The following is a 24,901-nucleotide window of genomic DNA, read 5'->3' on the forward strand; positions in this document are numbered from 1 at the left end:
GCTGTTACAATTTCATTTTTTGAAAGGACATACAATCCCATACTCCAAAGACTTCGGCAGATACCTCTGCTTTACCTGAGCACTAGAGCAATGTGGATTAAATAAAGATCAATCCAGATGTTAACTAACCTGATGGAAGTCTCCTGCTTTTACAGAAAGCCTCACTGAATTGTTACAGCTCAGAAGTGTATTTGCCATTTAAATTGTGATCGCTGTTAAGTACATAGATCTTAAAGCATTAACCAGGAAACACTGCACAAGTTTATAAGACAAAAGACATCCACCTGTAGTAAACACTAAACTGTAAAACAATCTACGTATACTGTCACAACCATTTGCATTCATTTATTCAGAAGAGTGCCGCTTTAGAGCGGAACAACTGAACTTCACTCTTTACTGTCACCGAGTGATGGCTGTAAACACGACGGATAATTAAGAGAGCTCCGTAATTAACAGTGCTTCATCTCCACAGTCCTGTTTCATTGCGGGAATGGATGTTCATCCACATAAGCTTTATGTGCTGAAAGAAAAGGGGGATTTGCTGAACGAAAAGCTCGGGTCCCACAGCCTGTTACGATGCTGACTGCAAGCAGAACAAGCCATTCACCTTCATGAGTTTCCCACTGTGACTGCGAGCAGCCTATTCCAGAGCAAGCAGTCATAGGAGCAGCTATTAAGCAACACTTGTAAATTCAGCAACCACCTTGCTCGGTATTAGCTCCTCAAACCTCAGGCACACATTGCGGTGACAAACTCACACCTTGCAGCCAGGGGTAACACAAACCTCTCACACTGCACTCAGGAGGCTAAGGAGCCATAACGAGAACAGGAAGGGTAACTTGCAGCTTCAGCAGGCGATTAACCCGAATCTATGCCTCCACTTCACTGCCTAAACCTGAAAAGCAAAGAACTCTGACAAACTTAGTGTTTGTCAGAGTTAACCCTGACTTAAAGCCCTACCATTCTGCTACATTGAAGCCTTGCTCAAGGCAAACAGGTAACACGTGAAGTCAAAAAACTGTATCACTACACGATTGACTACATTCGTCTCTTAGCCGTCATCCCCTCCGTCTCGCCGCAGGTTTCCATCTCCATCGCGGAGCCGCAGCTCCCAGCACGAGGCTCCGCTCTGCTCAGGAAGGAGGGGACGAGGGAGCGGCCGAGCTCGGGACGCGAGCTCTGGTAACAGCGTTACAAGCAACAGATGCACCCAGCTCACCCAGCCCGGCAAAGATGAGCGATGTAAGTTATGTGAAAAGCGTAGAGGACAAACGCTTGAAGCACCATGAACTCAGGAACTTACCTACTCAGAAAAACTACAAAGTCCCTCCGCGCCACATCCCCGCTGTTCCCGGACACCTCCAGGGACGGTGACCCCACCACTCCCTGTGCCAGTGCCTCACTGCTCTGTCTCAGAAGGAATTGTTCCTAACATCCAACCGTTCCCTTCTGCCCCACCAGCCCCAGGCCCGAGCGCACACGCATGCGGAGGGCCCAACTCCCGGAGCCGGCCCAGACGCGAGCGGCCGTAGCGGGAACCACGCCGCCTCCCTCCCCCTCTGCCAGGCCGCGCTGCCCGGCCCCGGAGGCCCGCTTCACCTTTTCCTCCACGCAGTTGACGATGATGGACGGGTACTTGCGGCTGAGCCAGCGAAAGAAGGCCGGGACTCCCATGGCGGCGCAGGGCCGCGGCGGACGGCAACGAACGGCCCCAAGCGAGGCTGCGCCCAGCGCTTCCGGGGCTGGGGAGCGGCGCGGGGCAGCATGGGGGCCGGGCCGCCATCTTAGGGGCGGGAGCGCCTGTGGCGCATGCGCACGGCGAGGTGCCTTGGATCTGCCGCTGCTACGAGGAGCGTCTGGTAAGGACGCCATGTCCAACCCCTTCCCATTCCCGCCGTGCCCTCTGACCATGTCCCTCAGTACAACATGTCCACGTTAAACACCTCCAGGGACGGTGGCCCCCCCCACTCCCTGGGCAGCCTGTGCCAGTGCCTCACCGCTCTGTCTCAGAAGGAATTGTTCCCAACATCCAACCTGAACCTCCCCTGGCACAACGTGAGCCCATCCCCTCTCGTCCTATCGCCGTTCCCTGGGAGCAGAGGCCGACCCCACCTCACACAGCCTCCTGTCAGGTCGTGGAGAGCGATAAGAGGCGGCATAAAGGAACCCTGTCTCCTCACTCCGTCCATTGCATAAGCAAATACTATTCAGTTAGCCATGTGATGATGTTCAAATGGAATTAAATCTTCAGATATTAAAAAGGATTAACACAGGGAAGGTTTTGTGCTCTGCTGTGCCCTGCACAGTGACTTCTTTAGAGGGGCAGTGACATGGGCGAGGAGGTGAGGAAGGAGCCTGGCAATCATTAACAAAAACAACAAACCTCAGCAGTGCTGTTTGAGACAACTGATTTGGGAAGGGGAGAGGAACCTCGCTAATTGGCTGTAGAACACATTAACCCAATACTGTATTTCTCATTACTCCAAGCCTTGCTTAGCTGTTAGTAAGCCATTTTCTGTTGTCGCTTCTCCTATAAAATCTGTGACTGGAATAAATTTCCCCATCAACTTTCTACTGGCAGTACATCTGTTGTATCAGCTAGTCCTTTATCTGCTCCTCACAAAACATATCTTGATTGAAGTTTCCTATTATATCGCTGCTCCTGCTGGAATTTACTAAGACAAACTTAGTATGAACACTTTGTATTGAGGGGCAATCAGTTGTTTTTTTCTTTCTGATAATAATAATAAAAAAAAGAAAAACAAATGCAAATGAAATATGATCATCTTATCTCATAATTACTTGTGTAAACAAGCTTTGAAAAAAAAATAATACTGCAACAAACATTTCCTTGAAAAGTTAATCTACCTTTTGCTGGGCAAATGAAAACAAATAAATCTTGTAAATTCCCTAAGCAAAACTAAGCTGCAGCCAGCACAGGATAAACAGGAGCATTGTATAAAGATGGTATTTTTGTTGGGTCATATCTTATTTTCTGTAAAGATTTGAGGGGATGATGCTCTTCATAATTTGGCATCCAGCAGCTGTTCCTGACTGTGAAGAGAGAACTCTTCTTATAGGAAATCTGGGATTGTTTTCTATTTTCTTCTGAGAGAGGTGAAACAATTGGGAAAGAACAAAAAGAAAACCTTCAAGAGCTATGTGTGAAAATGAATCTTTTTAGTATTCCACCACACTGTTTTCATGCAAACCAATTTTGGGGCCAGTGTGTTACCAAAAACTGTAACCAAGAAAACTCTCCAAACCAAGGGATAGTTTGGAAAGCTGACACTGGTCTATTATGGCACTGGGTGCATGGGGATCTCTCCACAAAGCATGCACACCTCGGAGCTAAATCACCCTCTTTATATATATTTAACATACAAATCTTCATACAGCTTCCACAGAGTTCCTGCCTATCTCCAGAGCTGTCAGAACTGGGGACTGTCAGAATATTAAATCTAACATTGAACCTGCATCTGTAAATTGAGAGATTCTTGCTAGGGGTCCTTCAGTATGCCTATAGATGGTACTGATGTTGAGGTACAGCTCTTTGACATCTACAGGACTAGACTGCTCTTTGGTACCTCCCCATGTCTGCACGAAGGGGCCTATTCTTATCTGGAGCATCAAGGGGTCTATTCTTTGAATACTAACTAAATTGTTTATGTCTTTTGGTATCAAGTGTACACAGTCCTGAGTAAGCATCTGCTTCGGCAATGCCCGTCCTGGGAGGCTCAGTGGGCAGGGCTGGCAGATGCAGGAGACAGCAGTGGGAACAGTAATGCTGGCTGGGACCTCACCCCACAGGGCAAAGTCATTCTGCACTGGGGAGAGTGGGAGGGGACACTGGAGTCCCAGGGTAGACTCTAACGTCCCAAAAATGGAGAGGCACTTACTGGTTTAGCTTTTTTATTATGATGATGATTTTGTACTGTCCTTTTAAATTGTTTATTGTCCTGTCTTGACAAAAAGTCCTAACGGAGCAATTGGAATGGACTTTCAGGCTGAACTTCAGCACAAAGCCATGGCAGTGTGACCCTAAGAATGTCCCATGACAACCGGAACATGGCTGTGTTGGGCACGGGGACCCCACAGCCTGAGAGGTGCCCCAGTTGCCACTGATGGGATTCTGCAGGGCTCCGTTTTCGAACCAGTTCTCTTTAATGTTTTCACCGATGACTCCAATAAAGGTCTGGATGTTATATTAAATAAATTTGTGGATGATGCTAAATTGGGAGGAGTGTTGGCTCCCTTGAGGGTAGAGAGGCCTCGCCCCAAGATCTTGACAAATTCGAGAGTGGTCCCCATCTGCATGAAGAAGATCAAGTGCTGGTTCTGCACCTGGGATGGGGCAGCCCTGGCTCTGCGTACAGACCAGGGGATGAGGGGCTGGGGAGAAGCCCTGCAGAAAGGGACCTGGGGGTTCTGGCTGGCAGAAAGTTAAACCTGAGGCAGTACTGTGCCCTGGAGCCAGAAGGGCCAACCGTGCCCTGGGGGCACCAGGCCCTGCGCTGCCAGTGGGTGAGGGAAGCGGCCGTCCCCTGTGCTCTGTGCTGTGCGGCCTCACCGCCAGCGCTGCCTGCGGTCTGGGTGCTGCAGTACAAAATGACATCACGCTGTCAGAGAGCATCCAGAGGAGGGCTACAAAGATGTGGAAGGGTCCAGGGGGGAAGATGTATAAAGAGCACTGAGGCCCTGGGTTTGCTCAGTGCAGAGCAGAGGAGCTGAGGGGAGGCCTCGTGGCGGCTGCAGCTCCTCACAGGGAGCAGAGGGCAGCACGGAGCTCTGCTCTCTGTGACAGCGACAGGGCCCGAGGGAACGGCATGGAGCTGTGCCAGGGGAGGGGCAGGTGGGGGTGAGGGAAAGGCTCTGCCCCACATGGCGGTGGCCATGGCACAGGCTGCCCCAGGGCAGTGGGCACGGCCCCAGTGCCGGAGCTCAGGGAGCTCTGAGACACTGCTCTCAGACATTGGGGGTGGGGGTGCTGTGTAGGGCGCACGGTCGGACTCGAAGATCCTCGTGGGTTCCTTACAACTCGGGATATTCTGTGATTCTATGGTCATCTCCTTCAGAAAGTGCTGACTTCTGCTCACACAGGACAACTCCCATCCTGCGTGGGTGGGGAAGAGCAGAGTGCCCTCCTGTCATGGTTTTGTGATTTTCGGTTGTTGGTATTCCACATCGTAACATCATGTAGTGTATGTACCTGGTTCTCAGAAGAGAAGGACTACTATATTCCCCAGAGTACTTTGCTCCTCTGTTACCATTTCCGGCCAGAGGGAAAAGATAAAAACTTGCAGATCACAAGACCTCGTCCCTTCTCTTTCCGCCCGTCTCTCGTCCTGGCAGCACCTCACTCCCCAGAAGTCTTATCGTTGGTATTAGAGTAAGGCTTACCTTGATTTTTAGACATTCTCTCTCGCTGGATTGGATTTATCAGCTTAAATTGTAATTATATTGTATTATAGTGTGTTGTTTTGCATTCCGATATCTTATTTATATTGTATTATAGTGTGTTGTTTTGCATTCCGATATCTTATTTAGTAAATTAGTTTGTTTCTCCTCAGATTGTTGCCGCTGTTTTTGCTCTCAGGCCCATCTCCCTACCGTTTCTTCCCTTTTTCCCTTTCCCGGGGTGTGGGTCCATGGGTCCCCCGTCCCATTCATCACAGAACCGGGCCGAACGCCCGTAAACCGTTGACACCTCCCAAGCTGAGAAGCAAGCTGCTGCCAAGAAGCAAGATTTTGCTTTTTTATGGAATCATCTCCCAGCTCTATTCAGCATGACCTGCATTACGTACTGTGTGAATGGGTCCAAATGAGCCAGCCTAAAAGGAAACATCATGCTGATCCTTCTCAAAACATCAGCTAATACAGAACTAGATATTTGCAGGACTTGTGAAGCTTTTATTTCAACCAATGTGTGTGAATGTTAATGTTTGAAAACACGCATGCTTTCCTCATTCTTAAATGCATACTTCCCAAATTTCTGCATCTTGGATAGACTCCAGCCTAGAAAGCTCACACAAACTCATTTTTGCTCTGCACATCAGCTCAATACCACACAAACTATTTCCCCTCACTCAATGATGGGACTCATCCAGCTTTTTTTTTTTTGTCAGCACCTATCCATCTGCTAATTTGCTTCTGCAGGCACAAGCTGATGTTTGGCTTCAGCTCGGTATAGCTGTGTGGGTGTGACATGCGAAAAAGGATGCAGCTCTAAGTCATTGCAAATACACAGCAGGAATACGTGAAGACTTCTTGTTACAGCATTTTCAGTGGATGAGTGGCATGCTGATTTAAATCTGTTCAGGCTGTATTGATTACAGTCCTACTGTCCATCAGCATCACCTGTCATCATCTTCAGGCTGCCGGTATGACAGCTGTCAAGGAGCAGAATGAAGTTGACTGGCAGAACGTTTTGCATCTAATGAGTCTGTGCACAATAAAAGTATAATAAAAAAATGCTCTGGAGGAACTCGGCTATCGCTTAAATACCAGAAGAGAGATATTGCCTTAGCAGAAGCTCCCAAAGCCATCTGTCATCTGTCATTAGCTGCATGTCGGAGGCTGAGCTGGACTGAGGGAATGAAAAGCACCAGAGACTAGTGATGGGTGCCTTGTATCATGCAAGGAGATTTAAAGTGGGCTGACATCAAGAACCCCGAATCACTCAGAAAGAGCTTAAAACTACAAAGGCACTGCAGATTTGATGCAGCGTTACTTCGCAGCGCAGCTTGCAGAGACTTTTTCCAAATGAACTTTGGTCTGACGTTCACTGGAAATCACATGGCAATGGTCCATCTGTGGTGTGACATACCTGTGAGCTCACATTTAGCAGATGGCCAGGGCCTGCAGGAATGAATTACCACAGCTGAAGGATGAGCAGAACGAAGCACCGAGGAGCAACAACCCAGGCAGAAGCCTTAGCATGGTGGGGTCATGCCTTCATTGTGCTACAAGTCTCCCGGGTGACACTGAGACTGCAGATCAAGGAGGTAAATTAGCTTCCAGCGTGCTGCTAGAAGACTACCGAGAAGTTCCTAAAAATATCCTGTAGTCTACCAGGAGCAGCAGCAGGACAGCGTTAATGCTTCGGGTTGTGCTGCCACTATTGTGCAAAATTCATTTTCAAGCCCAAGTCCAAAGCAGTCTGTGGTCCAGCAGGCACAAAAACTCTGGCACAGTGGAGGAGGGCACCAAAGCCTTCCCTTAAGAGCTTCCCTCGTGCAGATGCATGCAGGCTGAGTGTTGCTCTTCCTCTTGGCACAGAAACAGCAGCTGCTCCGACTCAGTCAAATCCGTGGCTGCTGAGCCTGGCTGCCTCATATTCCAGCAACCCCGGTCATGCACTGCATCCTTAGCAGCAGCTCACTTTCCAGTTGTTGGAATAATCGACACTGCACCATTGCCAGTGTCCAACTGGGAACCTGTAAGATGAAACAAGCCAACAGACGTCTGTGCTAACCATTTCTTCTCATTTTCAAGCCTTCTTCAAAGCTCGGCTCAGGCTACACATTCTTTTTATTAAATAGAATATTATTACCATTTAGAAATTGTTTTTGATGGACTAGACCCAAAGATTTGTGGCTGTATTCAAAGATGCAGTACTGCTTTGCAGCAGAGTTTAATTGGGGTGCTGTTTTTTGCTTTTGAACTTATCATAATTATGAACAGATTTTTTTTAATATGTCCCCTGGTTTCTCCCTTCGAAAGAAAATCTCATGTTTAATGAACTTAATTTTAGATAAAAGGAATTAAAAGAAGAAAATTAAAAATGCATGAAGCTCCTAGAGTCATCCAATTATTGTGATGTCCATACAGCAACGCCAGCGTGGATTTTACAAAGCAACTAAAAGCAGAAAAGCACTGTGGATCACCACATGTAAATTCTGTTCTGTTCCAAAATGTGCTGAATTAGAAATGTACATTTTATGCATTTCTTCTTCTTGATCTGTTGCAGAAGATGATAAAGATCAAACATGCCAGGCAGCCCCGAGTAGCATATGTATGCATACCCAGAATGCTTGCTTTCTTTTTTCAAAACCAGTTAGCACTGTAGCCAAAATATTAGGATGCATGGAAGCATGAGAATATGGTGTCTTTGCACTCATACCGCAACAAAAGCAGCTGCCAAGCTGGTCAGAAGTAGTACTGCTACTAAGCATACTCATGGCCTACAAAGCTTCCAGAAAAACAGAGACACTGGTGATGTGGCCATTAAGCTCTACAGCCCAATCACAGTCCTCCTGCAGCACAAAGAAATATATTTGGATCATACACAACCAGGAACAAAAATGGACTTGGCTCCCCATTTGTCAGCGCCTCTTCTAGATCTTGGTCTGAATCAGAGAGAAATAAACACACCACGTGATGACATTGCTGCCCCAAGGACAGCTGCCACCATCACCCAAGGCCACACGTCACGCTTACAGTAGCTGGGACCACTCTCGGAGCAAGTGTAATTCCGTCAAGCTGGCAAGTTTTTGACCCAAGAGGTGTAATTTCCTGATCACTGCTGACTGACACGTCATTTGTGACAACCCATTCATCTCTGTCACGTAGGATTATCCACTACACAGATGCATCCTTTGCCTTTTAGCTGGCACCGGGCAGGAGGTGCTCGCTGCGAGCAGGGACCCGCAGACAATCACCTCCAATCCCCAGTAACAGAAAGAAATGGGGAGCTAGCCAGCTGGGCCCAGCCCCCTGCTAGAGAAAGACAGAGACCAGCACTGTACAACAGTGCACACCTGAGGACACACCGTCATTTGGATTTCCTCCAGAACAGAAAAACACTCCGCGTGTAAGAGAAAACACGCATACAAGGAGGCCGTGTAGATATACCAAGCAATCTTTATTTTGTATTTAAATGTGAACATCAACTGATGAGGTGCGCTTCTGAGACAGCAGCATTCAAGCTGTGGGAGATGATGCTGTCGATTTGCTTCCCAAAAGCAAGTGGTGGAACCTTAATCGTAGAAGTCATCGAAGTCATCTGCTTCTGGGCTGTGAGTTTGTGGACGCAAGACAGCCGCAGCCTCAGAGCTGCTGTCGTCAGATTCGCCCCAGAAAGCTGAGAGTGAAGGAAAAAAAAGGGAGAATTATAAAAATCTTTTCCATGCTAATGCCACAGCCCAGGCATTATTGTTTTACAGCTCTTCTGAGGTAGCTGGACGCTGTGGTTTATGGCGGAGCTCAGGGTTAGGGTTGTTTGCAGGAGCCCCAGCAGAGGTGTGCGTTTCTGACACCGTGCCGTCACCAAGTCATGGTCTCCTAACTGAGCTGCTGTGAGGAACAGTGAGCCATTTACAGGGCTGACTTCATTGTTCCTCAAGGTATTTTGACAGAATATTTCCACTCCAAGCAATTTACTTGACCATCTGCTGCCTGAATTACAGCTTTGTCTATTATGTTCCACTTTCTCCCTCTACTTGACCCTACAGTGAAGTCACAGGACGACCATGACATCACAGAGTTGGCATAAAAATGGCAATGATGTCACAAACAGCAAAACACCACTCTGCGACAGGACCACATACAGACAAAACTGACTTCAAAGAACTGGATGGCTTTAACAAAAGGACCTGGTAATTAGCAAGCAATTTCACTGAAAAACAGAATCACATTTAAATTTGAAGTGCTTGAGAGATTCCTCGATATGTAAATTCCTTTGACCCATGGAAGGAGGAAAAAAAAAAAAAAAAAAAGCAGCAGACAGACAGGGAAGCACACAGAGCTCTTCACTACCAAGGCCTGATGAGATGATTCAGGTGTGAAGGTTGCCAGCTCAGCCGTGCAATAACTGTTAATTTTTATTTTCCCCTTGATTAAAAAACGAAAACCACAACAAAAAGCCACGCTTTTATCTCCAGAAAAAAACAGTTGCTTCGCCACAGAAGGGCCACTGAGGAGTGCTGCTGACCAGCAACAACACTGGGCTCTGCATCAGCACTGTTTGAATGTTAAACTACCCCCACAACAGCAACAAGCATAGGCTGAGGGACCCAGGGAAAATAGAAGCACAAGTGGGAACAACGTTCACAGGCACAAACTCTCCTTTCTTCTCTGGGTTCGTGGTTCCCCAGGGCAGTAGATGAGAACGGCAGGGGCATGGACATCCTGCCCCACACTTCCCCCTGCCCTGATGAAACCTCTCTGCAGGTTGTCCACAGACACGTATTTCTCAGCCCATCGCAGGAAGCAGCCACAAGCTAGAATGTCAAGCCTACAGTTACTCCCAGAGGTGCGCTGCCTGTTCCTAAAGGTTTTCAGAGAGTCCTTGTTTCCCCAAAGTTATCAAAATAAAGTCAATGCCCCAAATGAGGCAAAAGCCTCAGAAATACAGATTCAGATGGCAGGAGAGAGAGGCAAACTGTCAAACCTCATACAGAAATTTCAGCTCACATTCGACTGAAGCACTGTTCACTATTTTGTGCTTTTGATGGCACAAGCTATATAAATACCTTATCTACAAATGCAGCAGCTGCACCTTTCATCCTGTATCCCCAGACCCCTGGACTGCAGGTCTGCCACGAGCAGCAGAGCGGGGCAGGCTGCTCCCATGCTGAACGTGTGGGAGGAGAGCAAACGTGCCGAAAGGCTCCAAAACACGCAGCTCCCCAGCAGAGAGCTAAGCAGGCTAGAGATGCGACAGAGGCCTTTCAAATGGCATCAAAGCAGCTACGCTTAATGGTATCCTGACATCAGCTCTGATTCCATAAGCTTGGCATCATTCAGGACTGCATAGCTCCTGAGGCTGAGCTCCCAGCAAAAAGCTCTCTGGTCCCAGTGCTGCCTTCCCTTACAGAGTTACAAGTAACTTCAGACACCAGCAGTTAAGGTAATTAAAAGGAAAATCAAATGTAGGGGAGAATGAAAACATGCAGGGCCCAGACACTGATTTAAGAGAAAGCCTGCACATGGAAAAATATAGTTTCAGACACATGTGTGTGTACAGACACTGTTGTGTGCTCACCTATGGTAACCATGCAAACAGACGTGCTGCTGCCCATCCGCTTCTGTACTCAGTATTTTAGAGAGGGATAAGGAAAAAATCATCAGATTTTCCCTTCTCCAGGCCTAAGGGACATGGTTTAGTGGGGCAATATTGGTGGTAGGTGGACAGTTGGACTGGATGAGTGTGGAGGTCTTTTCCAACCTTGGTGATTCTATGATTCTCCTGCTCCTATTCGATTTAAATCATCAAGCACAAAGCTCACTACCTTTCCAAAATTATGCACAGTGAAACATGTCCTCTCTGGTCCAGAATTTCCCATCAACAACTATTTGCCTGCTCCTGTGCTGAGACAGGGAAATTCCACATTTTCTCCTAAGGAACGTTGTCCTTAGAGGCTTTCTGCAATTTGAATTTCCCTCAGTAAGACACAGATTTTAAAGTAGCTTAACAGTTGTTTCTTACCTTTGGATTTTATAGCAGTTATTGCTCCCTTCCTGACTTCAGGCCTGCAAACAGGGAAAGACAGTCAATATTCAGCACCACGTCACAAAATTCAAAGACATTAAGTTGACATTTTTCTAAGCTGTGAATGATTTTTTTGATCGCCTCATTTCTGCAACTTCTATTTTTAAAGTAACTACTCTCTCCTTTTTTTTTTTTTTCTTTTCCACTTTTATGTTTTATAAAAGGCGGAAAAATTATCATGCAGCAGGGACGCTGGTCCAGATGTTCAGGCAGCGTGATCTGGAATCAGCCATTGCTAGCACTGCTGATGTACACCAGTACTGAATTAAGGGGACAAAGGATCAGAGCTTCATCTATCTTTTGCAGCCTTTCAGATATGCAAAGAAAGTAAAGAAAAAATCCAAACAAAAATAAAAGCACCCCCCATTGATGCTCACTGAACTTCCTTATTCCCCGTCCTGCCAGCGCACTCCTGCAAGTCAGCTCCTGGGTTCCCATAGCATCACCCATGTCCCTATGTAAATGTGCAATCTTCCAGCTGCCTTTGATCTACCTTGATGTATATGCAGTTGCGATTCTGTTCTGTTAAATGACTGCTCTTGTGTCTAGAGCATCACAGGCCCTTTTGAATCTCTCAAACAAGCTGGAATCATTTTGATCTTTTGTGTGTAGCGCGTGTATTGTGTTGGTGCTGTGAAATAATCACATAGGGGCAATGATGTAGGAGAATTAACTGTTATATTAACAATCCTGCAATAAGCTCTAAAAATAAAGCTTCAGCTGATTTTAATAAGGAAGATCAAATAGGAGATATTTGTGACATTACTGTGCAAACTAGTCAAATATAACCAAATGTCAAGCTGCAATTTGAAGCTGTCGCTACAGTCAGAACTCAATCAGCTGTCAAAATTTCACACAATTTGCTGCATTTCATTTAGAGACACGGCGGCTAATATGTAATTACTTAAAGTGAGGAGTTAAAAATATTCCAACCACTATCAATGAAGGCATTTGTGAAGGAGATACAGAAAGACAGAGATGATTCATCGCTTGTTACACCACCGTATTCAGTAAGAATTTGTGATTACAATTGGAAAGTTAAACTTAAAGCAGAGGGAAGTTTCGTTACATTACAGCTACCTATGTAACAGCAACTCTCCCATTTAAGAGGAAGTCCATCCTAGTTATATCCACTTTCTACAAGCTGTGAATGCCATTAGCCCCAGTCTCCCTTCTTTAAAGGGTTCACAAATTCCCAGAAATAGAACATTAACCATAGCTAAAGTTCAGCTAAGATACCAACATAACAGTTAAGTACTAGTAACAAATAGCAGTACTAGTTAAGTACAAACATCATTATTTAAAGAATGTATTTCTAATTAGCTCAAAAATGTGTTATCCTTAAAAAGTGTATCTGACAGTCACTGGCATGCCATTCAAATCCCTTTTGGTTTTACTCAGTCAAATCCCACCCTACGCTACTCTCTGACTTCTGATTCAAATTCATTCACTCCAAAGGCTTGCTGAACACGCCGCAGAAGTCATGTCCTCCAGGCTGAGGCCTCGAACACACCAACCACGCTGAGCTCTTGCTCATTGTGTTGAGATTGCCTGACCCTCGGCACTCCCCAGGAGGTGCCCCATGCATCCCAGGCTCAGCCCACAGCTTGTGCTTAAGAGGAGGCAACTCCGTCAGCCACATCGTTTTCCCCCGGGTGTAGAGTGAGAAACCACTTGTTGCTGAGCTCCAAATGGAGAGGTGACTTCCGTGGCAGACTGCACAAGAACCATTTTGCCTTCAAGTATTTCATTAAAACAAGCTCACACAGCTGACAGCTACCATTTACACCGCCTACTGCTTCGTCTTCCACTGCTGGGAAGGGAGCTGGAAAGGCTTTATTATTCAGCCTCAAAGTGACCCTTTGCTCCGCTTGGTTCGGGCCAAGGTTGGACATGTGGGGGCTGCTCAGGTGGTTCCAGAGCCGTGGGTGGGCCGAGGACCACCATGCACAACCAGGACCACGGGACGAGCAGCGCAAGAGCACCCACAGTCCTGTGCAACCCCGAGCACTTCGCACTGCTCCAGAGCCGCCTGAAGGCCTCACTGAGAAGCTGTGGGGGGCAGTGACCACCACGGCCAAAGATGAGGCCCTGGGCAGCCAGATCTGCTGGTCGGCAACCCTGCCCATGGCAAAGGAGTTGGAACTGAATGGGCTTTCAGGTCCCTTCCAATACAAGTCATTCTGTGATTCTAAGGTTCTGAAGATTTAAAAACCTTCCCTCCTACCCCCACCTTCCCATGAAGAAAACGGCCAGTGCTGACAGAAGAGGGGGCAAAGACAGATGCTCACAATCTACCAAAAAGCCATCAATGTGTTCCCCATCCCAGGGGAAATTACCATGCCTAAGGACAGAACTCCCTACCAAAATAGCCCAAAGGTGCATGTGGCAGGGCTTGTCAGGAGCTAGGCATTAGTGCCACAGATCAGGCAGAAAAGGAGATGCCAGGAAACGGTCTGGCAGGAAAGCTGGGGGCATACAGAGAAGTGCTAGAGGAGATGCAGAAAATGGAACCAGGAAACCAGAAAGGCCAGGGCAGAAATAGCAACTCCGTCGCACCAAGAGTGGAAATACCGCAAGACAGCTTTGTAACAGGGAATAGAATTCCTGAATTACGCCTGAAGCGTTAGTCAAGGCTGGCAAGATGCAAGAAAGCCTCTACATTGCAAAACACCCATACTGAGGAGTCAGGAAATTCAATCGTGAAAGTTATCGTCTGCTACACCGAGCACACAATGACCGCACAGACCTCCAAGGAGAAATTTTAGGGCTATAAATGAAGTAAGGCCACTTTCCCTGCCTTGACTAATCCCCTGTAGTGACCCTTCGATATCCATTTACACATTTGCTTCTCCCCTAAAATAATGCCAAACTCAACCCAGGCTCTAACAAAGAAAAAACCCAAACCGGTTTAACTTCAAAGGGCCTTTTAATCTCTCCTTCACTCTGTTGAAATAGGCTTTTTGTGCTGAAGATTCTGCGACAATAAGAAATGAAAAAGCTCCAAGAAAATATTTTTTCCCCTCCATGAAGAAAATTAACATTAAGAGGAAAAAACTAGTACAGCAAAAAGGTAAGTTAATAGATGTGGCACACTGAAAAATCAAGAGAAAACGTCTACTCCAGTCTGGGTATCTTTTTGCTAAAGCACTTGTTGAACTTCAGTGTTTCAGCAGCAAGAGAAACGAACAAAACAATAAATAAAAAGGGCACCCAAACGCCTTAAAACAAAGGAAAAAAAGAAAAAAAAAAACAAAAACCCCACACAGCCCACACCCACAAAACTGCCTAAATAGCAAAGGAAGAAAACCAACAACACCCAAGCGTCAAGAAAAACAAAGCCACCCAAATGTCAAGTTTGATCAGAAAGACAAACAAAACGAGAAGAGTGGGGGCTTTGGGAACACTGCCACCGGCTGATATTGTCCGAGGTTTCAAGGCTGTGCCTCTTCTGCATGAAAGCAGTGCTGAGGCACCAGAAAACAAACGGAGCATTTATATTTCACAGGGCCGTGCTTAATAACCCTCACTGAAAGAAGCGATGAAGCTTCTCCCCAGTGACACGTGAGGATGCAAAGCTGCAGATTTATCTTTAAAAATCGTTTTCTGGAAACATCTAAAAGCCTTTCAGGAATATCAAGCCGGGCTACTCGGTGCCAGTGCTTCTGATGTGACAGTCTCAGCTCAGCGTGCCCCTGTGTGATAAATATGCTTTGCTGCGAGCTGCAGGATGACTCTGATGGCACTATCGTTTTCTGCCGGTAGTTTACTAGAAATTGGGCATCACAGAAATGCACTGAAGTTACAGAGCTGGGAATAAGCTAACTAATCTATTCATCACGCCATCACTTGCTGAAGAACGGAAACGATAACGCCAAATTTAAGTAATTACACTGCAAATATGATCACTCTTATTTTAGGATACGAACACTGACATCAAGTTACATTTAAAATCACTGCTGGGTTAGGTGTACCGTGTTGAAGAAAAAGATATATTCTTGCTTAGAAAAAACAGACCAAAATCCATCACAGTGCAAGGTCCTTGCATACCACCCTTGCTAACTGCCCTGGAGCGTGGCTGCTACAGCATCGCTATTTCTGCAGCAGTGGCTCTTAGGATGGAGACAAGATGTGATACATACAGGACCTGCAGAAAAACACGCCTGATTTACAGCTGAGCTCTTGGAGAAGCAATGCGACAAGTTGAAGTTCTGCAGAAGGATACAGCCATCAGGCAGGGACTCATCTATGCACACATGGCTCTAGGGATGCAGGAAACTGGCTGCAGCACCCCACTCAGCCCCACGTTCTCTGGCTTTCATTGCTCTCAATGGCTATTTCCTTGTCCAGGTTAATGCACATCCCGGAAAATCCTCACCCCAAACCTTTGGCGTCTCTTGTCAGAGCTCCAGCCAAAACAGGCATTCTGCCTCACGAGTCCATTACATGCCGCCAAGATCGAAAATGATCGTGATGACAATAACAGGTAGAAGATGCAAAATGAATCGCAGAGCTCCGAGTTCAGCAAAGTCTGAGTGCCCCCTGATGGCCAACCTGCTGCCTAGCACGGCGGCACGGCCGGGCAAGCCTCCCATTAGTTATAGCCGGTTTGCTATTAAATATTTCCTCTGAGAATAATTAAGAGGATGAATGACAATCTGAAAACTTTTATTTACATCTCATTAAATCTGAGTTTGTTAGAGGCAGCTTTTGACTAAAAAACATCCTCCGGAGACCGGGCTGGATCACTTCCAGAACGCAGATTAATCAAAGTTTAAAATACTTTACGCCGTGTTTACGTCCTGACAAATTACATTTTTCATTTGGTTCTCAGACTATAACGCAGCTTTAATCTTCAGATTATTCGGAATCTAGACAGAGCAAACAAGTCAGAAAGAAAAATAAGTGGCTTGCATCAAAACCACAGAATTATCCCGAAAGCTAGTGACCTCCTCTGGCTGCAGCCATCGCTACAGGGCTACCCGATGCCACACACATCGCCTTCTGCCCGCTCTTTCGGGGAGACTCAGGCCTGACTTATGCTACCTTCTCCCCCCAGTGCTTACATAATTTAACGTGCTCTTTCCTCTTGCCAAACCTTAACTTTTCCGACTAAAGTTGCATCTACGAGCAGCTCGATAAAGTAAATTAATCCAGGGGAAAAACAAAAACAAAAACAAAAAAAACCAAACCAGTTTGATACCTAAGGCAGAAGCAGACAATATTTGTGGGAGAAGAGGAAGCTCTGGCATGCACCTCCGAACAAAAGGGAACAAGTGGTCTTTACTCAGAGAGCAGCTTCCTATTAAGACTCACTCCTTCGTACATTATGCCTTTCATCCCCACTCAACCACAAAATGATTTTGCTGTAGGAAATACAATGGGCGAAAAAGATTTACATTGAAAGAATCTTTAATAATAAACTGTTGCAGATCTGCCTACTTCCCCATGATTTATAATACAATAAACATCGGATTCTATTAAGTCTCATGCACTGAAGACATGCACTGAAAAACCGAATATGAAAGAGCTCAATTCTTCCCATCTCCAGTACCATAATAGTGAAATGAGCATGTATAAATGTGCTAAGAGTATCTCTTTGCATCTTTTATAGCTTGTGTGTATTAATCTGTAAAGCTTATTAAGAAAGTCATTGCTATGCAAAGCAGCACCCAATCTCTTTCTCTTGCTTTTCAACAGAGTGCAGTGTTTAGCCAATAGGACCGGTCCCCTGCCCCTCATTCTGCATTCATAACATGCAACATTTGCACAATGTATCTCTCAAAGGCTGCTGAATAGAAAGCCTTAATACTCATGTAAACAACTGCAAACCAATTACTTAATGAATCAGGCCCACACATAATGAGGTGCCAGACAAAGAGCTATAAATGCATTTTTGCGCCCAAGCCTCCGCTTTAAAGTAAAATCCCTCAGCTGTAGTTTGGGCTTAACTGGCACATCATAATTATTGTCTCCAGGACATCAGAGGAAGCCATCTTTTTTTATTTAGGTCCAGCGGGGTCTTTTTCGAGGTCACTCATCAGCTCAGTGACAAAACAGAGCAAAGACGAATTTATAAAAAGTACCACAGCAGTACTACACGGTTATGTTTATTCTCAAGTAGTGGGTTTCGAGACCACTTGTAAAAGCAATAAAGCACGAGGAGTGACTGCACTAAGTGGAGGAGCGCTCAAATGCGAGCGGCCAAGAAATTTCGCCGCGTCCTGAGCGCAAAGCAGAGCCCAGACGCTTCCCACCGCACCGCGCTGCCATGCGCCACGTCCACGTCCAGTGTCCAAAACCAGGAGCAGCCATAAACTTTGCCTTTAAAAGGATGGCTTCCTTTCTTTGGCATTTCGGGAACGAACTTTAAGCCACTGTAAGAGTGAGTTTTTTTTGGTTTTTTTTTTTTTTTTTTATTAAAGGAGCACCGCTGTGTACCAGAAGGCATGAAACTACAGGGCAGAGTGATGCTAACATCTAGCAAGAGTCGGGATTAAAAAGAGCGCTGAAAAAAGGACGCCATACGAACGGCATCTGAAAAACAAGATGCCAAGCACCAGCAAGCAGTGTGCTATCCAAGGGTCGAAAAAAGCTTAGAAACCTGGTTTTTCTTTTTAATAGTTGTCATCATTAATTATATGTATTTTACATAGGTGCTTAGCAGCGATCCTGCAAGCCAGTTCCCCAGGGCTCCATCCTTCCCTGCCTGCTGTCCCGGGCTTCTGGGAATGACTAACATTCAGCATTTAAAAACTCATCTACAGGAAAACCCTTCAACTTCATCACATTAGCTATTATTATCATCTGGAGTCTCATTCTCAAGCAAACTAAGTTCCAGAAAATAGATTTAAAAAAAAAAAAAAAAAAGAGGAAAAAAATAAATAAGAGTTTCAGTCGTGAGACCTAATCCTAAACAAAAGCACAAACGTCCTTCATCGGTATATTATTACAGCTTGTCTTTATTAACCATATTGAAGAACGGCAGGAAGATTGTGTTTTAATTCAGAATACAGAACAGAACTTGCAAAATCAGAATGGCCGTCTGTGTCAAAACCGGCCTCATCAATAGCAATACAAAGAAACTACAGACAGATATCAATGTCTTATCAGTAGAATGAGTTAAAAATTTATCAGGATGCTTTAAAGTCTTTTCCTGAGTGCTATTAATGGCTGTCTTCAGCTGAGGAGCCACACAACAGCAGAGCCCACTTGCGAGGCTGTTCTAATAAGAGCAGATAAGAATCTAAAGCCAAGCCAATATTTCATGAGATGGCTGCGCTATATCCTATTTTCTGCTGCTGCTTGACCACTAATTTGATTGTTGCTGTTTGATTACCGTTACACGCCCACGAAGAACATGGGGAATAGCTAACAGAACTGCTCAGGGACCCAAAGCAAAGCACTACATTACTAAAAAAAAAGTGGGGTTTTCTGTTTGTGTTTAAAATTAAATAAACCGCGTCCTTTAGGTAACTCCAAGGCCACCGATTAAACCTGCTCAGCGTGAAAGCAAGACAGACGTGTTGTAAATATCCCAGTATCAAAAATAAGAGGGGAAAAAGCAACCAGTCTGCAGACCGTGAAAAAGCTATGATCCAGTTACAACTAGTTTACACCTCAGCTACACGGAAAAGAAACCCACCACTTTATTTCTTGAAGACTTTATGTTTTCTGTCTGCCCTTTTCCTGACAACTTCTATTGTCTGGCCTCTGAGTAGCCCTACTGAGAGCAGCTGTACACGCTAATTTGTGGTTCACTGAGATGTCAATTGAGTCTTAAAATGAGAAAACAACAGCTGCAAAACAATACTTGGCTTTGGCGCAAATATTTTCTAAGGTGTACCAGAGTTTAAGTTGTTTTACTAGATAAACATAAATACAAGCCTTACCCTTAGATCAAGTAAAAATAATCAGAGATTCAGTCACATTCTGCAGGCATTTCTCATTCCACCAAAACATTTCAAATGTTAAATCCTTTAATAACTTTACCTTGAGAGGTCACCACTTCTTCCACTGGATGAACTCCTTTCGGAGCACATTTCTTGGCTTTCTTTTGCTTCGGAACCATTATTTCCCATAACGCGACCTGCTAAATGAAAAACACAAAGTAGACATTTTCAAATAATAAATCTGAGGACATTACAGCTGCTGTACTCAGCGAGGGTTAATTCTGATGGTATTACTTGCAGGCCGCAAAATGAATGTAAAGGAAAAAAAAAAAATGCATCTATGCATCCTGCAACATCTACCAGTACATCTCAGCATAAGTATCCAGGAAAGCACGCAGCAACGTTGGCAGCAGCTGCACGGAGCGAGTGCTGCTTGGGCCAGGTGCTCCTGGCACAGCAAGGCTGAGGCTGTGTGGACAGATGGACAGACAAGCACAGACCCTTGGGCCAGAATGCAGCGCTGGCGTGCACCATGGGATGTTTTGCTCACCATTAGGTGAAAATGAGTTAAAAAAAATAATATATATATATATATATATATAAAACTAGTCTCCCTTAACATCTCTTCAGTTATCTGATGATGATTTCTTGCGAACAGGGAAACGTTTGCGTGTCTTGACCTATTTTAGAACAAAAGAGCAAACATTGGGTTTAAGAACTGTATTGCATCACACATCAACTTGAAGCAAAACTTCAAGGATTCATGCTTTTTCTTTTTTTCTTTTTTTAATTCTCAAGTTCTAATTTACTTGCCTTAATCAGGAAGAAGGGTTATTTTCATTCTCCTTCCCCTTAAATGTATCAGTACATATTAAGTTCTCTTAATACTATTTGATACATCAGTATTTTTAACCATTCCCTTTCAAATACAAAGCTGCATTTGGGAGACACAAATCTTAGAATTTTTATGACTTAACAGCCAACTTAACAGTCAACCATTTCAAAATCTTTTATCCACACTTTCCTTTATTTCCTCCCTGCTCTGTGCATCTCATTTCCATTCTGTACAGATTGATTTAAGAAAGTAAATAGATTAAATTCTTTCACTGGAATGGTACAATTGCTCATCTTTGTGCTTATTTCCATAGACCACGATGCTTAAGTACAAATCCCACTTTACAAGGCTACTTTGCACTGTAAATTATAATTGGGACACAAGGAGACCTTTATATACATGTATCTGTATAGATGTGACTGAAATTCTAAACAAGCCATGACCATGGAGGAATTCCAGGATGCAAGAATGGCAGGAGCTCAAAGCTGCAGACTGGGAGATGTAGGCATGCACTGAGAAACCACTCATCATAGAGGAACTAATGTTTGTGCTTGTTTGCACATGACTCCAGGAAAGTAAAAAATAATAATAGAAGAATCTAATTCAGTGTAATCAGATCAAAATTCCTGGAAACTGCTTCCCCCTCTAACAGCAAAACACTTAACATGAGCGTGTTTTTCAGGGCTCTCTGTGAGCTGTTCAAGGCACAGTGTGGGCAGCAATTGAAGTGACATGCTCGCTTCTTGCCTAGCTGTAGAGCAGGGCAAGACATCCCTTGACCAAGTCCTCCACAAAGGGAGGTGTGCCCAGCGAATGGCACAGCGTGGGCTGAAGGACTGTGCAAACCCTCCCAGTGCTGTGTGTGCTCCTGACACCAGCACACTGCTCTTCAGGAGTGCGAAGAACATCTGGGCTGCTATCAGAGTGGTTTCAGCATTGCAGGGATCCCACCAGGCCTGCACCTGTAGCTCACACAGCTGCTCGATGCAGCCGGTGCGTACCTATAAACCCAAGCAGGTGCCACCCACACAGAAGATAACTTGGGCACATCCTCAGCTCTGATCCATTTGCCTTCTGGGTGCCCTCATTTCACCGAATCATAAAATCATTAAGGTTGGAAAAGACCACTAGGATCCCCTAGTTCAACCCCAGCCCACCCCACTTGCCTGCTGACCACATCCCTCAGTGCCACATCCCCATGGCTCTGGAATACCACCAGGGACGGTGACCCCACCACTCCCTGGGCAGCCTGTGCCAGTGCCTCACCGCTCTGTCTGAGAAAGAATTGTTCCTAATATCCAACTGGTGATTTCTCATCAGTCTGCTCAACGAGAACTCAGAGAGGGGGAACACCTAACTCCTTCCTTGCTCAGCCTCCCCATTTGCCCTCAGCCTGAATCTCCCCATCCCTGCTGGACATTGATTCCTCCACTGGATGCCTACAGCACATTTGCTAGTCCGCCTCCCTAGAACCCAGCCGCTGACCAGCTCTGCCCCAACTTGAGGCAGGCCCCTTGTTTCTCAGCTCCCCTCACATCAGCCTAGAAGGGCCATTCAGACATGCTTTCCGTGCCTGCACTGGCCACTGCTCTCCCCTACGTCAAACTGGAGTGTGACCTACTTGTTCTTCACCATTGAGACCCGCTGGAGCCTAGCTTTGCCTATCTGCCAATTATGAAACAATACTGGGCAATCCCCACTTCTGCCTTAGTTACATCAGACTTATGGCCAACTAGTCCAGCTGTTCCCCTCAAACCTCTATGGGCCTGCTTACATGCCCACAGCACCGGGGGGTCCTTCCAAGCCCTTGCAAGCCCACTGGCTCACCTTCAGGGCTGAGCGTGGTATTTCATCTGGGTTGTGACACCCATAAAGCACCCAGTGAGGTTTAAGCACTCAGTGTGCAGTGACCGCTTTGTATGCTGAGCTCTTGCTTCATCTCACCCCACTGACCTGCCTCATCTCCACACCTCAACAACGTGCCCGCATTGTAAGGTAGCGGAAGAGACTCCCAAGTGGAAAGAGGCATTGCTTAATGATTTCCTTCTGCCAGTTCGAATGGTGAGAAAGTATGAGGGCTGCTCTGAAAGTAATACCTCCTATGTTACGATGTTGGCCCATGATGTCAGAGGCGGATGTTGGTGGGATGGCAGTAGAGGCTGAACCCTCCCATCAGTATCCCATTACATGCTGTTGCCCTGTGACAGATGGCAGCAAAGGGGCAGTCTGAAAGAGTGGTGCTGACATGGAAGTGCAGACGAAGCCAAGGTACGCCACTGAATTCCTGCATGCAGAAAAAAAATGGCACCACTGATATTCATCGACACTCGGTGAACATTGTTGGAGACCAAACAGCAGATGCGAGCATGTGAGGTGTGGGTGGTGCATTTCAGCAGCAGTGACAGCAATGTGAAAGACAAGCCACATCCTGGATGGCAGCATGCAGGCTCCTGCTCATAACAGGCAAAAACGCACAGCTAACGGTGGTGACTGTTGAAAAACTGTGTTGTGTAGCTGTGTATTTGCTTTATCAAACAGCGTTATCGTGCCCTTTGTAGTTTCCATGGAAATAAATAGGAGACGTTACTTTCAGAGCAACCTACGTGTTTTGGAGCTGCCCAGCACCATGTTAAAAACATGGTGTTTTGAGCATTTACTCTATGGATGGCCAGTGCCAACTGCACAGAAACAACTGAGAAAGCTTGATAAAACTCAGCCTTTAAGCTTAAATTGGGACGTTAATAATGAAAGGTAAGTTCTTAATCCAATTGTTCGAGCAATACTGCAAGAGAAGAGAAGCTTTTTTGCCACAGATGACACAGCTCTCCTCACATCTTTTTCCCCAGTGTATTCTTCCTTCCATTCAGAATTAGCGAAGGATCTGAGATACCACTATTAATTAAAAACACTCCACACTTTTTAACTTTGAATTAATTGTGCAGTCTGTATGGGTCAAAGCAGCTTTCATGTCAGCTTTTACAATTTTGTTCCAAACAAAATGGGTGTACTTTTCTTCATTAGCCACCAGTTCCAGGAGAAACTGCCGTGGCTGCATAATGAACCACTATTATTTTGTTCTGCTGAACAGTCGGAATGATCTTTGACCCAGAACATACTGTACCAGCGCAGAACCAGGAAGAAGACATTTTCTCCATGTGTTGCCCTGTGGCCAAGGTTGCAGTGTTTATCAATGTACAGCCAAACATCTTTGTGACAGAAAAGTGATGCGATGTAACCTTCTGCAAAGAAAGAGAAGAAAGCTCCTGGCCGTGTACTCACAACATTCATACTTGCTAACTGTGTTACCCGAGAAAAAAGCCCACGCTTTTTGACCATCAACACCAGCATCTCCCTCTGTTACGTTTAAAGCCCTTAACTGCAGCAAGAGTCCCAGGAGGAGTGGAAAAAAAGTCGGCTGCAGATATCAAGTATTGTCATTACCAGCAATGCCCAAGTGCTTGACTTGGCACGTCCGTCAATAAGAACGTGGCAAGCAACTCCTGGAGTTGCTGGTTTTCCAGATGCAAACTGGGGAAAACAGGAAGTAGCCAAGGCAGTTTGTGAAGAAACCTCAAGTCTGTGACCTAAGCAAGTAAGCAAGCAGTAGGTGTTGCTCTACTGGGAGGGGAAGAAGGGCAATTGGAATGCCAATTAAAAGCTATCAACAGCAATTAGTCATTATTTCCAGTAACAATCAATAATCACATATGTAAACAGGAGTAGCTAGAGGACAAATGATCCCAGTGCCTTTCCAAGCTCAACTCAGACATGGATCTGCATCTCCCTCGTATGCAAGTGAGAATTCCACAAAAAGGAACTTTGCCTTTTCTGTGTACTTTTAGCAACAATAAAATAGTTAGCAGCTTGGGTATTTCAGCTGTCACTAGACTTCAAAGTTAATAATGCCTTGAAAGGAATATTATCAGGATCAGCTGAGCCTGCAAGCTGTGTAGTTTTAGTTACCTTGGCAATATTTATTGCATTCACATTCAGAAGTGCTGCTCAGTCCAGGCTACCACGCTGCTAGCTGCGGCACGAAAATAGGGAACTAACAATAGCTCCTGCCCAGAGGAACTTCAAATCTGAACAGCCTCCTCCACCACATTAACACTAATTACGGCACTTGCTGATCATCCACAAAGAGCCATCTGGGATTAAACACAGGATATCAGCTGCCTTGCCACTGCCAGAACACAAACAGCCACTGTGCAAACCTCTGCCTTGGGACCACAGGCTCGAGTGATCCCCATACACAGCTTTTATACGTGCTGATTTCCCCTGCGATAAAGCAGAAAACTTGCTCACAGGGAGAGGATAAAGGCTACCTGCAAATCTGATAGAAGGATGTGCTCTTCTGATAAAAGGAGGTGATAGGAGGATGAGCAAACAGATGAAAAAGATCTCCAAATTAAGAGCGAGCAGAACACTGCAGTAGCCAGTAGCCAGAAGGAGGTCAAATACCAACAAATATTGCCCCTTCTTTCCTTTGAATGAAGAAAGAATAAAAAATACTCTCAGCATAACAATATACCAACACATGATGCTGCCCTCTCAAGAGGGTACACACCTGAAGACCAGTGGGCTCATGGAATCCTGATGGAGCAAGCCGTCCCAGTGAGAGCACTTCCGAAAGTTGCTGCGTCCACTTGAAGACTGAACAAAGCTTTTCACACAGAATTCACA

At 45.6% G+C, this 24,901-nt stretch overlaps 2 protein-coding genes across 9 annotated transcripts in view; both read right to left on the reverse strand.

The window, feature by feature from the left end:
- Positions 1 to 1,784, reverse strand: part of XRN2 (5'-3' exoribonuclease 2) — a 45,628-nt gene extending 43,844 nt beyond the window's left edge. The window contains exon 1 of the mRNA XM_021390684.1: positions 1,600 to 1,784. Coding sequence (XP_021246359.1) covers positions 1,600 to 1,674 — 75 coding nt within the window. The 5' untranslated portion in view covers positions 1,675 to 1,784. The remainder of the gene's footprint in view (positions 1 to 1,599) is intronic.
- The window catches only part of KIZ (kizuna centrosomal protein), a 42,174-nt gene continuing 26,115 nt past the window's right edge, over positions 8,843 to 24,901 (reverse strand). For 6 of the 8 annotated variants that reach the window (XM_021390590.1, XM_021390592.1, XM_021390589.1 and 3 more), the window contains 3 exons: positions 19,484 to 19,583; positions 11,429 to 11,472; positions 8,843 to 9,082 (listed from right to left, as the gene is read on the reverse strand). In XM_021390590.1, the coding sequence (XP_021246265.1) occupies positions 8,979 to 9,082; positions 11,429 to 11,472; positions 19,484 to 19,583 (248 nt within the window). In that variant the 3' untranslated portion in view covers positions 8,843 to 8,978. The remainder of the gene's footprint in view (positions 9,083 to 11,428; positions 11,473 to 19,483; positions 19,584 to 24,901) is intronic. The other 2 variants (XM_021390596.1, XM_021390591.1) reach the window with 1 other exon arrangement.

The sequence above is a fragment of the Numida meleagris genome, chromosome 3, assembly GCF_002078875.1.
Source record: "Numida meleagris isolate 19003 breed g44 Domestic line chromosome 3, NumMel1.0, whole genome shotgun sequence".
NCBI classification, from domain to species: Eukaryota; Metazoa; Chordata; class Aves; order Galliformes; family Numididae; genus Numida; species Numida meleagris.